At 38.4% G+C, this 16889-nt stretch overlaps 2 protein-coding genes across 2 annotated transcripts; both read left to right on the forward strand.

The window, feature by feature from the left end:
• LOC109223526 lies at window positions 4336-6909 on the forward strand. Its single transcript, XM_019387883.1, has one exon. The coding sequence runs from the start codon at window positions 5944-5946 to the stop codon at window positions 6817-6819; it is 876 nt and encodes a 291-aa protein (XP_019243428.1). The 5' UTR covers window positions 4336-5943; the 3' UTR covers window positions 6820-6909.
• LOC109224274 (rust resistance kinase Lr10-like) lies at window positions 14246-15349 on the forward strand. Its single transcript, XM_019388861.1, has one exon. The coding sequence runs from the start codon at window positions 14246-14248 to the stop codon at window positions 15347-15349; it is 1104 nt and encodes a 367-aa protein (XP_019244406.1).

Raw genomic sequence — 16889 nt, forward strand, 5'->3', positions numbered from 1 at the left:
TGCCTTGGGATTGGGGTCCCAAGCGAGCGGAGGCCTTCAACGCATTGAAAACGGCTATGTCTAGTAGCCCTGTCTTGGCCCTTCCTGATTTGGCCAAGCCATTCGATGTACAAACGAATGCCTATAACTATCTCTAGACGGAGTCTTGCTACAAGAGGGGCATCCAGTTGCGTATGAGAGCCAAAATTTGAAGGATGCAGAATGACGCTATGCCACCCACGAAAAAGAATTATTGATTGTCGTCCATTGCTTACGCCTTTGGAGGCACTATCTGCTGGGAACCCTGTTCGTGGTCAAGAGAGACAACACAACTATTAGCTATTTCATGACCCAACCAAAGTTGAATGGCTGCCAGGCCGGGTGGCAGGAACTCCTAGCGGAATTTCACTTCAACATGGAGTACCGAAGTGGGAAGACTAACCAAGTTGCTCATGCTCTCAGTCAGAGGGCTAACTTAGCATTAGTGTGCCTACTCACCACCCTAAGGGGGAGCTAAGTGGCCACCACTATAAGAGACCAGATACAAGATCCACTCCAAAAGGATCCTGCTGCATAGTACTTGGCCAATTTGGTAGGACATGGCAAGACTCACCGGTTCTACATGGAATATGGGTTCTTGAAGGTGAAAGATAATAGACTTTATGCTCCTAAAGGAGGAGATCTGTGAAGGACTCTTCTGATGGAATGCCATGATACTTTGTGGGTCGACCACCCAGGTGAAGAACGCATCATGGCGTTGTTGCGGCGTGCTTATTATTAGCCTCAAATGGCTGATGATGTTGCCCAGTATGTGAAAACTTGCCTAGTATGCCAGAAAGACAAGCCAGACCGCTTGACACAAGCAGGACTTTTGGCGCCATTGCATGTTCCAAAGGTACCTTGGGAAAGCATTTAACTTGATTTCATCACGGGATTACCCAAAGTCAGAGATCTTACAACTATCTTGATTGTGGTGGATTGGTATTCCAAGTATGCTACATTTATAGCAGCCCTATAATATATATCAGCAGAAGATACGTCTCAACTATTCTTCTCTCATGTTGTCAAATATCGGGGCCTGCCTAAAGACATCGTTAGTGATCGCGATTCTCGCTTCACTAGCAACTTTTGGACTCAGCTCTTTAAGTGCCTCGGGTCCAAATTGAGCCATAGTTCAAGTTTCCATCCGTAATCTAAGGGCCAGACAGAGCGGTTCAATAGCATGCTGGAGGAATATCTCCGCCATTTTGTTACCAGATCGCAGAAGAATTGGGTGAAGCTTCTGGATGCTGCTCAACAGTGTTTCAATTCACAAAAGAGCTCTAGTACAGACAAAAGCGCTTTAAAATTGTTTTCGGACAGCAACCGCTACTCCCACACACTTTGAATGCCTCAAACATGTTGAAATCTCCTCGAGCTACTAGCCTTTCAAAGGATTGAAAGTGGAATTTGGAAATAGTGCAGGGCTATCTTGTCAAAGCCCAAAAGCGGATGAAGAAGCATGCAGATTAAAATCGTCGCTCTGTTGAGTACCAAGTAGGAGGCATAGTGATGGAGAAAATCCTAAAGCGATACTTGTTTGCAGGGGTCCATGACCCTCATCTATTGCAAAAATACATTGGACCCTTATCCATTAAGAAGCGCATTAGGAAAGTTGCATACCAGGTGGATACCTAGCCTGGTGGAAGTTACATCCAGTCTTCCATGTCAGCCTTCTTAAACCTTTTCGGGAAGACATGAAGGATCCTTCACGGAGTCAACTCACAATACCCAATAGTCGAGTCCCTAATTCAACAGGAAAAAGGCGGGTAGATGCTAGTCTCGATGATCAAGTGGTTCATGTTTCAAGGAACAATCTCCAAGAGTTCTTGGTGAAATGGTAGGGCTGTGATTAGGAGTGGCAAATGGGCGGGTCGGGTCGGGTCAGATATGGTTCGGGTCGAAAACGGATAATGAAAAAACGGATAAATTATCCGACCCGACACATATTTAATACGGATAAAAATAGGTTAACCGGCAGATAATATGGGTAACCCATATTATCCATGACTTCTTGCATATGATCACTTTTGGGAGAATTCTTAGTCTCCCTAACTTGAGGAACCCCCAATTTGAGGCTTTACAAATGTAAAAGTTAGACCCATTGGTTATCCATTGGTTACCCATTGGTTATCCATTTTCTAAATGGATAACATGGTTCTTATCCATATTTGACCCGTTTTTAAAAAGTTTATTATCCAACCCATTTTTAGCGGATAATATGGGTGGTTAACTGTTTTCTTTTAACCATTTTGCCACCCCTAGATGTGATGCAAAGGAGAATACTTTGGAGAGGAGAACAAACCTCAAAGCCTACAAGAGCCTGATAAATGATTATCTTGCAAGTAAGGCGACGAGGATGTCGCCAACTCAGGTGGGAGAGAATGTCATGGGCGGCTTTCTAGCCATGCTCCATGACCCCTTGGATGCGCCCCATGGCGTCCTAGCAAGCCTCCCAACGCCTAGCGCTATGGTTGGCCCCGTGGTTTTGGCGCACCAAGTTACAAGCGCGTCTGTGCCTATGTCGCCCCACCGATAGCCCTCGCTAGCGCCCAGCCGCAGGCAGATGCCAACAGCGCCACGTGCAGACAGTGTCGCGCGCACATATTCTGATGCTAAAGACAAGGTTGCTGCCAACAGACCTGCTTTTACTTTATAGGAATCTAAGTCCTTTCATTGTAAATATAGAGTAGTTTTATTTCATGTATTTCCGTTATGTCTCTCTAGCTTAGTTAGGTCAAGTCTTGTAACTTTGGTTTATTTTTATATGCACTATTAAGGGGGATCAAGCAACCAAACTTTCTAGCAAGCAAACAATTCTCTATACTGGTGTATCTCCCCCTTGACACAGTGTTGCTTTTCTGTAATAGCTTTCATTAATAAAAGCAAACTTTCTTTCATTCTCAATTCTCTTTTCTGTTCTCTCAACTGCTCTTGACATTGGTTTTTCTGTACAACACTAACAATCTCGTCTAATGTACGGAGGGGACCCCAGTTGGTGGATAGTAATTACACGAACATCGGTTTCTTAGCCTTACGTCGCCCTTCCAAGGAATCTCAGGAATGTGCCGCGTAACAATTATATTCTCCAGGTTACACTCCCAGTAACTTGTATTGAGAAATTGTTTGAGTAGATTGTACTGAATGACGAGTAGTCCAAATTGGTTGACAGAAGACAATTTTGAGGGGATATATATGCTTATTTAAAACTTGAATTTTAATTAATTTAAGCTTAAATCTTGTTAAAGAAATGAGATATCTATTCAGGATACATTTCCTCACTCCCTCCCAGTCAAAGCTCTTAATTTTCATGATAACGCACAGAGAACCACAAATAAAGCAAAAGAACAGAAAAAACCACTGCACGAGTCACGACTAATCTTAGACAACACTATTGACTTTTATCCTTGATTTCAGTTCCTGACCAAATCAAACATCAATATCTTGGCCCTGTTCCTTGTTAAACAATTGATGAATTAAAATAGAAACGGCAGAACAAACTCACCATAGTCGATTTGCACATAAGATGTTGGCAGTCAGACGGCTCCAATTAGCTACTTCTTGTCCTACTTGTGATCTTCACAACAATATCCAAAGCCCAAAATATTACTCAGTGCACTTCTTCTTGTGGTGATTTTCATAACATCACCTTTCCTTTTAGATTACAAGCTGATCCCCAGAATTGCAGAGATTCAAGGTTCCAGCTTGATTGCCAGAACAATCGTACTGTCATAAGTTTGGAGTCAAGGAAATATAGCGTGCTGGAAATCAACTATGATAAATTCTTAATCAGAGCAATTGACCCTGGTTTGCTGAATCAGACCACGAACTGCACTTTTTCTCCGAATTACTTCACCACAGCTGTTCCTGGCACCTCAACTACTTTTGATTATTTTGCTCCCAACATTCCCATTATCTATGTCAATAGTTTAGCCACCGTAGATTCTTCGCGCTATGTGGAGACTACTTTCAGTGGATCACAGAACAATACCTCTTTCTTTAATTATTCCCAAAGTCAGATACAATGTACTACAAAGTAAATGCATATAACTCGGGAATAGACTCACCTTCGGTAAATTTCTCCAATAAGTAGAAGCCAATGTCAAAAAACCTTCAAATAGAACACTCTTTACTATGATAAAGATATACATTTTAAAAATTTATCATACTAATAATGTGAAGCATGAAGTTGTACAAATTCCATAATGAAGGAACCTCAGTAAAGGGATACACTTCACCTCTATCATGTCAATAAAATTTCTGGATAAAAATAATCTCACATCTTCAAGCTGCAAAAGCCAAGAAGTATTATAAAGAGAATCTTCTCATCAATAAAAAATGCATTACGAGAAATAATAACAAAAATGATGAAAGACTATTTAACCTCACCATAAAATATGTAACCATTACAAAGTGAAAAATTACAGCTGATAGCAAATATGTGACTGCCAAAAAATTATCAATGTTTCAAACTTCATATGAGTGGAAATGTCACTCTTTTGAGTGAAGTTAATACCTGAAAATTAGTTTTAGCATATCATAATATTGACAACTTAGAAACTGGTAAAAACAGATAAGAGTAAGGGACTAATAGACTATCGGGCTTTCGTCTATCTTTCTTTTATTGTTGGACATCTATTTTTTAGGCATTTTATAAAATTCCTTAAAAAATAGAGTCTACATTTTGTAATCTTAATATTTAATTTATTCCTAAAGAAGATAATCTATACAACATAAATAAAATATAAAGCACAATCATTTTGCATTATGATTAAGCAAGCAACATTAGAACATAAAAGTGCAGAAATTATCTCTTTTTCCCCATCTTAAGCGACTTCCACTTCAAACGCCAGTGAAATTAAAATTTTGTGATCATTATATTCTAACTAAACGAATCACAAACGTTCGATTATGTCATGTATTGAGAAATTGGAATTCACTGAATATGAGTGGATATGATCATATGAGTGTGGAAAATATGTAAACACATAGACCTAAACTTTAAAAAAGCAATCTGGTTGCAAAATTGTCATGGCCAGATGCAAGTAAAATTGATTGATTGTGGAAAAAAAGGAAGCCAGAAAATAATACGCAAAGCTGCAAAGCAAAGGGTAAGAAGAAAGCTTTAAAATCTAAAATATAGATTTTAAAGCTGCTAGAAAATTAAATTATTTCAAGATTAGTGAAAAAATTCTGTAACGGTAGCTTGTTATGTAGATTCCAGTCTCTATATAACACTTGAATTTGTAAAAATGTTTAAACTTTCAGCAAAAGGATATCTAGTAGCTTTCCCTTGAAGGTAATTAAGAAGTTCACAGTTGAATCTTTTATCTTAGTCCAAATAGCAGTAGGGTGAGATCAAAATCTTTAAACTTTTTATTGGTGATCTTATTAGAGATTTTACACGGATATTATAGAGGGGTAATTTTACAAAGAGCATATTGTTATAAAGATGTATATTGCTTATAGAGAGGTAAAATATAACATAAAAAATCGGTTCCGAAAAAAACTTGATTTTTATTAGTGAATAGCCGTTATATAAAGATGTATAACAGATCTTACTCTATTAAGAGGTTGTTTGAGTAGTTTGTACGGTAGTCCAAATCGGTTTGAGGGTATATATATGCTTATTTAAAACGTGAAATTTAATTAATTTAAGCTTAAATATAGTTCAAGAAATGCGATATCTAGTCAGGAGACATTTCCTCTCACCAACTACATCCTCACTCCCTCCCAGTCAAAGTACTCAACTTCCATAATAACGCGCAGAGATTTGAGAACAACAAATTAAGAGAAAAGGAGAGAAAAAAACACAGCTTACGACTAATCATAGACAAAATTTTGACTTTTATACTTGATTTCAATTCCTGACCAAATCAAACATCAATTAGCTCGTTCAACTATTGATGAATCTTCTCTGAGGAAATGATAAAAAAGAAACGACAGAACAAACTCACCGTAGTCGATTTGCACATAAGATCGATGATGGCAGTCAGACGGCTCCAATTAGCTGCTCTTGTGCTAGTTGTAATCTGCACAACCATATCCAAAGCCCAAAATATTACTAACTGCATTTCTTCTTGCGGTGATATTCATAACATCACCTTTCCATTTCGGTTGAAAGCTGATCCCAAGAATTGTGGAGATTCTAGGTTCCAGCTTGATTGCCAGAATAATCGTACTGTCATAAGTTTGGAGTCAAGGAAATATAACGTGTTGGAAATCAACTATGATAAATTCTTGATCAGAGCAATTGACCTTGGTTTGGTGAATCAGACCACTAACTGTACTTCTTTTCCCAATTACTTCACCAAAGAGGTGCCTAGCACCTCACCTTTTGATTATTTTGCTCCCACCATTCCCATTATCTATGTCAATTGTTTAGCCACCTTAGATTCTTCGCGCTACGTGAAGACTACTTTCTGTGGTTCACAGAACAAGACTTCTTTCTTTAATTCTTCACAAAGTCATAGTTATGTGGCCATAGGAGAGGACATGTCGATTACGGATTTGGCTGAGAATTGCAGCATGGAAATAGTGGCCTGGGCCTCAGCTCGTGGGCTTTGGGTGATAATACTACTCTATCGAGCATTCAGGATGCCTCGAGTTACGGGTTTCAGCTTTCTTGGAAGCGTACCTTCTTGTGTAGAGAATGTGAAGCGATTTACTGTGATGCTGGAGGCGACGGCTATCATTGCAGCCACGTCGAAAAAAACTGGCGCTGCGGCGATGCCGCCCCCTTTGATCTTGAAAGGAAAAATGAAGAACAGATGTAAAGAATTTTCTGTATTTTTTGATTGATTCGTTCACTGTACAGGACCATCTAGCTTTATACAAGTATTTCTCTGAAAAAGAAAAATACAAATAAAAGAATCCTATAAGATTTGTACACTTGTCATATTTACATTAGACTAATATAACAAACTAACCAAATAATATTCCCTACTATCTTCAGTACGTGTGAATTTCTCATACATGTGAGAAGCTTCTAGTAAGTTGATCAGCACAATGGACGTTCCAGATTGAATCAATCAAATTTCCTTTGGTTGCTGAGATGATGACACCTGTCCCGTCTTATCTGAGATCAAAAAATCAAAAGACCTTGTTATGTCCGAACATTTGCCTATCTTCTTCTTCTGCTTGAGCTCTGTTCTTCTTTCTTCTTCTAATAATGGTGAAAACAATTGATTTCCAACATCCCCCTCAAGTTGGAGGAGAAAGATGACACTCCTAACTTGCTAAGAATAGAGCGATGAGAGGGACCAGAAAGAGGTTTTGTGAAAAGATCTGCAAGTTGAGATTTAGAAGGCACAAAAGAGAGAGAAATAAGGCCAGAGAGAAATTGTTGCCGCACAAAATTGCAATCAAGTTCGACATGTTTGGTTCGTTCGTGGAAGACGGGATTGCGGGCGATATGAATTGCTGATTTACTGTCGGAGAGAATGGGGACTGGTAAGGAAGGTTGGATGGAGAGATCTTGAAGAAGACGGGTTAGCCATGTTAACTCAGCTACAACCTTTCGCATGGAGCGATATTCTGCCTCAACAGATGAGAGAGATAAAGATGCTTGCTTTTTAGATTTCCAGGAAATTGGTGAGGCTCCAAGGGCAATGTAGAAACCACTTACAGAACGTCTGGTCTCTGGGCAAGATGCCCAATCAGCATCGCAAAAAGCAATAAGCTTTAGAGACGAAGCTGAATTCAGAAAAATACCCTGACCTGGATCTAATTTGAGATACCTAAGGACCCTCAGAGCTGCTTTGAAATGAGGAAGACGGGGACTTTGCATGTATTGGCTCAATTTCAAGATAGCAAAAGATAGATCTGGGCGAGTGTGGGTTAAATAGTTCAACTTCCCCACAAGTTGTCTATAAACAGTGGGATTTGGAAGAAGAGTTCCTGAATCTGCGTGGAGCTTAGAGGATGGTTCCAGGGGAGAAGAAACAGCAGAAGAACTGAGGACATCAAACTCCTTCAGCAAGTCTAAGGTAAATTTCCTTTGGCAAACAATAATACCCTATGTTTCTCGAAGAATCTCCATGCCTAGAAAATAATGTAAGTTGCCCAGATCTTTGACCTTGAATTCATGATGAAGGAATGTCTTTAAAAGACTGATTTCTGAGGCATTATTCCCACTAATTAGTATGTCATCCACATAGACTGCCACAATTGTAGTCAAATGTCCTTGTTTTTTGAAGAATAAAGAGTAGTCATTGAGAGAGGAAGAATACCCTTTAAAATTGAGAGCACCAGCAAGCCGAGCATACCATTGTCGGGAAGCTTGCTTTAACCCATAGAGAGACTTTTTGAGCAGACAAACATGATTAGGAGAGGGAGATGATAAACCAGCAGGGAATTTCATAAAAACTTCTTCTTGTAGACCGCCATGTAGGAAAGCATTACTTACATCTAATTGATAAATTGGCCATTCCTTTTTGGCTGCAACTGCTAAGAGACATCTGATGGTAGTCATTTTTACCACAGGTGAAAATGTCTCATTGTAGTCGATTCCTTCTTTTTGTATGTCCCCCCTCACTACTAAACGTGCTTTCAGTCTTTCTATGGTACCATCTGAATTGTGCTTGACCTTGTAGACCCACTTACAAGGTAGTGCCTTTTTTCCTGGTGGAAGTAAAATCACTTCCCAAGTCTGGTTATTCTGTAAAGCTTCAAGTTCTGAGACCATGGCCTTTTGCCATCCTGGGTGCAAAGAAGCCTGGGAGAAGCTGGTAGGTTCTGAAACTTCTGAAATGGATTGCAAGATATGTTGATTGTGAGGAGATAAATCTCCAAAAGAATAGGAAGTAGGAGAAGTAGGCTGTGCAAAACAAGAGGTAGTGAGATCAATAGTAAAAATAGCATTACAAATGTAGTCATTTAGATAGCTAGGCAACTTGGATTCTCTGGAAGATCTTCTAGGTGCAACAGGAGTATTGTCTCTGGGAACACTGTTTCTAGATGGAGAGGGCTAGAGAGGTGACTGGGGTTGAATAAGTGTGGATGAAAGAGATGTGTTTGGAGAGGATATAGTGGATATAGGAGGGCTGTGGTGGTAAGGTAAATGTTCAGTGCTTGGAGTGGGTGATGAAAGTGTAGGGGAATAGGCTTCTGAAGGAGATGAGGTAGATGTAGGAAAAATGAGTCCTTCTGATGAATCATTTGAAAAGGTGGGATTTGAATGTGGAAATGTAGGATTTGAGGCAAAAGGATACTTATTTTCATAAAAATGCACATCCCTGGAGACTATCACCTTTCTATTATCTAATTCCAAAACTTTATAACCCTTTTGGCCTACTGGATATCCCAGAAACACACAGGCTTTTGATCTTGGATCAAACTTGCTTCTTCCACTAGATAGGGTAGAAACATAGCAAAGACACCCAAAAGCTCTAAGAGTATCATAGGAAGGATCCTGCTGAAACAGTATAGAATAGGGTGTCTTCCCTTTAAGGACTTTAGAGGGTAACCTGTTAATCAAGTAAGTAGCAGTTAGTAAACATTCACCCCAATAAGCAATAGGAACCTTTGATTGAAAAAGAACGGCTCTTGCAATCTCTAGAAGGTGCCTATGTTTCCTCTCCACTACCCCATTCTGTTGAGGGGTAGCAACACAAGATGTGTGATGAAGTATCCCTTGAGAAGTCAGAAATGCAGATTCCTGTGTACCTTTACCAATTTCAAAAGCATTGTCAGTTCTTAGTTTTTGCACTTTAAGACCAAACTGTCTCTCAACCATTGTGAGAAAGTTCTTTAATGTATCAAAGGCATTACTCTTAGTACTCATTAAGAAAGTCCATGTACCCCTGCTGCAATCATCCACTATTGTCAAGAAATATTTGTAAGCATTATATGTGGGAACTTTGTAAGGTCCCCATGTATCCACATGAATTAATTCAAATGCTTTCTTTGACTTGATTTGACTTAATGGAAAAGGATTTCTAGTTTGTCTAGCCTTAGGACAAATATCACAGAAATGTTCATAATCAGGAGGGAAAGAGATAAAACTGAAATGCTTCATTGATGAAAAAGGCAAATGGCCTAATCTGGAGTGCCATAGATTTACATTAGAAATGGCATTTGCAGAAAAAGGAAAAGAATTTGAAACTTGACTAGAAACATTCTGATTTGAACTTGCAACTACATGTCTTTCATGTTTATCCCTAATTTTGACTGCATTAGGCTCCAACAAATATAATCCTTCTTTTGCTTCACCAAAAACTTGACCCCTCTTCATTAAAGAGGCCTGCAAGACACATTTACCAGAAGAGAATGAGAGAATGCACTGAAATTGTGAAGAAAACCTGTTAACAGACAACAAATTATATCTGCAAGTAGGGACATGAAGTACATTCTCTAGGACATAATCAGGGAGAATAGAGACTCTACCTATGTGAGTGACTGTTACCTTGAAAGAATTAGGGATATTTATATGTAAAGGAACAGGAAGAGGAGTTAGAGAGATAAACGCATTTGAGTCAAAACACATATGTTCTGAAGCACCTGAGTCTATAATCCATGTATTTGAATTAAAAACTGAAAAACATGTGCCAATATATTTGATAATAGTACCAGCAACTACATTGGCATTAATCTCTGAATTCTGACTTCCTGTATCCCCAATTTTGACCTGTTTAATCAGTTGGACTAGTTGTGAAAACTGATCTTTGGAAAGATGATGGTTGAGTGCCTTAGTACAATTGTTTGAGCTATTATCTCCCTGTTCTTCTGAAAATGCTGCATTACTTCTTACTGTAGCCTGCCCTGTTTTTCCATTGGTGAATTCAAAATCTTCTGGGAACCCTATGATTCTGTAGCAATCTGCCACTGTGTGACCTATCTTTTTGCAATAGGAACATGCTACATTAGGGTTGAACTTGGTTTTTCTTCCTTTGACAAATGGTGGTTTTTGGGATGGATTTGCAGACCTTTGAAATCCATTTCATATTTTCTGTCCTTGACCTGTGAATTTCTGCTTTACATTTCTTTGTGAAAAACTTGCTTGATTGGCAAAACCTCCCTGTATGTTGGGTTGATTTCCTGCCATGAAGGATGAGACTTCAGCAGAAATGAGAGGGTTAGCATAAACCTCTCTTTGGTTTTCCTCTTGCAGAATCAATGAATAGGCTTGATCTATGCTAGGCAAAGGATTCATCATGATTATGTTTCCTCTAGCTTGACCATATGCCTCATTTAATCCCATAAGGAATTGAATAAGTCTCTCATCTTCTTGTGATTTCTCCTGCATCTTCTTTCCTTCACAGACACAAGTGCAAGTGCACTTGATGTTGGAGTTGAGTGAATCTAGTTCATCCCAGATTCGTTTGATTTTTGTGAAATAAGTTGCAATGTCATTTGTTCCTTGAGTTAAACCTGATAGTTCCTTCTGCAGGTGATATAATTTTGCACCATTGGATTGTCCAAATCTGTGCTCCAAGCTGGTCCATAGGTTCCTTGCTGATTTAGAGTAAATCACACTCTCTCCTATGTCTTTAGTCAGGGAATTGAGAAGCCAAGAGGTGACCATGTCATTGCATCTACTCCAAGGTTGAAAGTCTTTGGAGGTAGCAGCAGGGGCTGGGCAGTCTCCATTGATGAACCCCAACTTGTTCTTCGCTGAAAGAGCTATGAGCACAGATCTCTTCCAACCTTGATATCCTTTCCTATCAAACACAGCATTTACTAAGCTCATTCCTGGAGCATCTGAGGAATGGAGGAAGTATGGGTGATTGGGATCAGAATTTGGTCCATTTCCAGTTGATGTAACAGTGATTTGCTCTGCACTCGTGTCAGGCATGATGAAGGGCAAACAAGAGATAGAGTGAAAGAAGAATTAGAAGAGAATAGATTAGATCTTCTTGGGATCGAGCTACTGCTCTGATACCATGAAAGGAAAAATGAAGAACAGATGTAAAGAATTTTCTGTATTTTTTGATTGATTCGTTCACTGTACAGGACCATCTAGCTTTATACAAGTATTTCTCTGAAAAAGAAAAATGGAAAAGAAAAATACAAATAAAAGAATCCTATAAGATTTGTACACTTGTCATATTTACATTAGACTAATATAACAAACTAACCAAATAATATTCCCTGCTATCTTCAGTACGTGTGAATTTCTCATACATGTGAGAAGCTTCTAGTAAGTTGATCAGCACAATGGACGTTCCAGATTGAATCAATCAAATTTCCTTTGGTTGCTGAGATGATGACACCTGTCCCGTCTTATCTGAGATCAAAAATCAAAAGACCTTGTTATGTCCGAACATTTGCCTATCTTCTTCTTCTGCTTGAGCTCTGTTCTTCTTTCTTCTTCTAATAATGGTGAAAACAATTGATTTCCAACAGATCTTCACCTCCCTTGTAAGTCAATTTTCAATTTGGAATCCCTTTTCGAGAATTATCTGTTTTACAAAATCCCATATCTGTGGGTTTTTGTGAGTCCTGATTGGTGGTATTGATTATGGGTGGCAAACGGGCGGATCGGATCGGATATGGGACGGGTCAAAAAGGGCAATGAAAAAACGGATAAATTATCCGTCCTGACCCATTTTTAATATGGATAAAAAAATGGGTTAACCGGCGGATAATATGATACCCATATTATCCATAGTTTCTTGAATATGATCACTTTGGGAGAATTCCTAGTCTCTCAAACATGAGGAACCATCAATTTGAACTTTTACAAATGTAAAAGTTAAACCCATTAGTTATCCATTTTCTAAATGGATAATATGGTTCTTTATCCATATAGTTCATTATCCAACCCATTTTTAGTCAGAGGCGGCTCAAGAACATTAGATGCCCAAAGCCAAACTCTTTTGAGAGGCCTTAAACTTAAAAACAATAAACTTCAAATTTAAATGAAAAATTAATAATATGTTAGAACACTAGAACTTGATTCTAGAAGTCAATATCTTGATATAGGATAAATTTCATTGTTGCTGCAATAATGCTTTAAAAAATGAAATTGAAGCAGTTTTAATTTATACATGTCTTCTATCGATAAACATCCGGTGTAGGTAAACTTTTACCGACTTTCACCCCTTATCTTTTTAGAGAATAGACACCTTAGTAACTGGGAAAAAGAGAATATAAAACACAAGTTTTATTTTGAGAAAGAAAAAGAAGAAGAATATTAGTATGAGAGTGCAAATTAAGTATTAGTCATCATAAGTCACATTGGCTAAATAATAATCTCTATTCTTTTTTAGAAAAATCTTATACTTTTTTACCATAAAATTTCAAATATATCTTGGAAAAATTACCTTAGTATTAACCTATTATTAATCTAAAAAATGGGGCCCTAGAAATTTTGGGGCCTAAAGCCATTGCTTCATTGGCTTTACCCTCTAGCCGGCACTATTTTTAGTGAATAATATGGGTGGTTAACTGTTTTCTTTTAACCATTTTGCCACCCGTAGTCCTAACTAGTATTTTGAAGATACAAGTATCTCCCTAAGTGCTGCAACGCTAGCAATTTTAAGGTGTCATTCTTTACCACAGATTAAGTCTTCAATTAAAGCAGCCAACTTTCATTCATCTATTATATCCACTCTCTTTTGTATAGTTAAGGGGGTCTATTGTATGAAGTTACAAGAAAATTTGGATCTCTTTTGGTGTTCAATTCTCCACTCTTTTTTATGCTTATCAGTTAGTTACCCTATTAACTATATATACTAAGTTTCAATTCTCAGCAACTTAATTATTTCAAGATATAGCAACCACTATTTTACTCAAGTTCCTATATTTGGACAATGCAGGTAGCATCCACTTGCATGTAGGTATGTATTTGAGATAGTGGACTGCAACAAACAACAACAACAACGACCCAGTAAAATCCCACCAGTAGGGTCTGGGGAGGTAGAGTGTACGCAGACCTTACCCCTACCCCGAAGGGGGTAGAGAGGCTGATTCCGGGAGACCCTCGGCTCATAGACACTAGTATCATTACAGCGTTAAAGCAATACGTTTTCCATATAGCTGTAAGCTCTTTCTTCAAGTCTGTACCAAATTTGCTTCTTCTAACGTAAATTTTCCTTTGTGATTTGCCTATTCTCACAGTTCTTACGATATTTTACGGCGGATTTGGTATAGGTGAGTCTTCTTATCTTACTCAACGACGACCATAAGCATTCTTGGTACACTCTGAATTCTGAATAATGAAATAGCTTTGAAGCTTTTAGTCAAACCCCTTCACCCTATGAAAAAGGATGTGGTTTTCTAATAAATGACTTCCATTTTTCTTTTTGAAAATTATGCAGCTGCAATTCTATCATTTCGATTTCTCTGTGGATTTTTTTTCCTGATTGCATTAGTAGTGTATAAATTGAGAAGACGGCACTTATCTGAGTATCAAGCAATTGAAGATTTCCTGCAAATCCAGGGTACCCTCGTGCCAATTAAGTACTCGTATTCTGAGATTAAGAAGATGACTAATAAATTCAAGGAAAAACTAGGCGAAGGAGCATATGGAACTGTCTTCAAAGGAAAGCTCCGTAGTGGTCCTTTTGTTGCAGTGAAGTTGATGCACAAATCTATGACCAGCGGGCAAGAATTTATCAGTGAAGTTTCCACAATTGGAAGGATTCACCATGTTAATGTTGTGCAGCTCATCGGGTTCTGCGTTGAGGGCTCAAAACGTGCTTTGGTATACGAGTTCACGCCTAATGGTTCCTTAGACAAGTATATATTTCCACAAGAAAGAATTGTTTCCTTGAGTTACAAACAAATGTTTGATATATCTCTAGGAGTTGCCCGTGGGATAGACTACCTACATCGGGGCTGTGACATGCAGATCTTACATTTTGACATTAAGCCTCACAACATTCTTCTGGACGAAGATTTTAATCCAAAAACATCCGACTTTGGGCTTGCAAAACTGTACCCAACAGATGATAGTATAGTGAGTCTAACTGCAGCAAGAGGGACAATGGGTTACATGGCTCCAGAGTTGTTCTATAAAAATATTGGAGGAGTGTCATACAAAGCCGATGTATATAGTTATGGGATGTTGTTGATGGAAATGGCAGGCAGAAGGAAAAACATGAACCCATTTGCGGATCATTTAAGCCAAATATACTTTCCTACATGGGTTTACGACCAATTTAATGAAGGAAATGATATAGAGATGCAGGACGCCAGCGAGGAAGATAGGAGGATGGTAAAGAAGATGATATTTGTGGCATTGTGGTGCATACAGATGAAGCCTGTTGATCGTCCTGCAATGAAAAAAGTTGTTGAAATGCTTGAAGGAGATGTTCAACTCCTACTGATGCCCCCTAGACCTTTTATATCTCCTCGTGAGATTGCCGGGGATGTTATAAACTCATAATTTACTTAATTAAAATATTTTATTTGAGCTGGTGATTACCCTTTCTACATTTTGTTTTTCTCCAATATACAGTCTGTCTGATTCATTGTGCAAGTATCAGTTTCTTACATCAAACTAAGATTCCTAGGATTTGATATGAGATGTATATCTGAAGTGTTTTATGATTTATGATTCATGGAGTAAAGTAAAATTAATATCGACTTCATGCAATGTTTGTTGCATTGCGAATCATTAATCCTTTCAAGATAGTGCTACAAGATTGATTTAGTTCACGACATCCAATATCTCTATGAAGTGTTCAAACTCATGAGGCCACAAGTAGTTATTTCTGTCCCATGCTAGTGAAACTAGTCCTTCCTTGGTTTTCATTGTAGGAGTTTTGAGTGTAATATGATGCGCTTTAGTGAAGTGTATATTAGTTTATTTGCATGTTGGTGTTGCAAATAGTTCGAAAGGTAACTATAAGGCATAGTGTCGTCAAACAGGGAAATGACTACTCCATCACATTTTCTTTATGGAGTGAGAACATCCTCTGTTTGTCAGGATAGAAGCAAATTCTTATTTAAGAAGCCCTTAAGATGATGGCCTGAATTTTAATTTGCCTCAGCTCATAAGTGTACAAGCGAAATGATCAAGGTAACTGCGATGTCTGGTACTCCTTCCAGCACCATTGGGAGTACTAGGGTGATAGAAGGGCAGCTGGGGCTCAGTATCCTGAGTGTGTGAATTTTCTAGTAGAAAACTAATTAGCATCCCCTTCTGCATGCAATTTATTTGCTGTTACGTTGGCATGCCCATCTTTAGTAGTTAGAAAGATATTCTTAAGTTAGAGATATATCATATGCTCCACCAGAAAAGCCAAGCAAATTAAAGCTTCTACTAATTTCTGCCCGGTAAATCTTAGTTATCATCCTTGGTTCACGGATTGATGAATGGTTGGCGATTTAAACTTCCACAGCAATGGCATAGGTTTCCTTTAAAAAGGTATATCACCTTGACTAGATTGAGGCCTTAAGCTCATTTAAACTGATGCATATTCTTACCTTGGTGGCTGCTAATTGGTTTTCTTTTGATTCTTTTCCTCCTATACTTCTCTGAATGATTAGGTGATTTTTATATTTTGCTGGCCGCTATGAGAGTGCTAGGTGCTACACATGCTTTTTAAAAAACGAATTGCGTCAGGACTTCAATTAGCAACATTCCTAGCCATCTTTCCAATGATACACATTATATCCCTCCTTGGATATACATTCTTATGATCTCTAGCTAGTAGTTAATACCTTTCGACACGATGTCCATGAATCATGTAGGATTAGGATTACTTCATTATGCAGGTGGCTGAACCATGCGGATCAAGATTCCATTATGTTACTTGTTGATGCAACAAGATATGCATATGCTATAAAGACGATCAGACATCCAATGAGCTCAATGCTTTCCTAAGTAAACAACTCTTTTCAGCTAGCTTAGTAATGACTATTTGGTTTATCATGTCTTTCTACATTCTTTATGCATTACTTGCAAGTCCAATACACTTGCT

Source organism: Nicotiana attenuata, chromosome 3 (assembly GCF_001879085.1).
Source record: "Nicotiana attenuata strain UT chromosome 3, NIATTr2, whole genome shotgun sequence".
Classification (NCBI taxonomy): Eukaryota; Viridiplantae; Streptophyta; class Magnoliopsida; order Solanales; family Solanaceae; genus Nicotiana; species Nicotiana attenuata.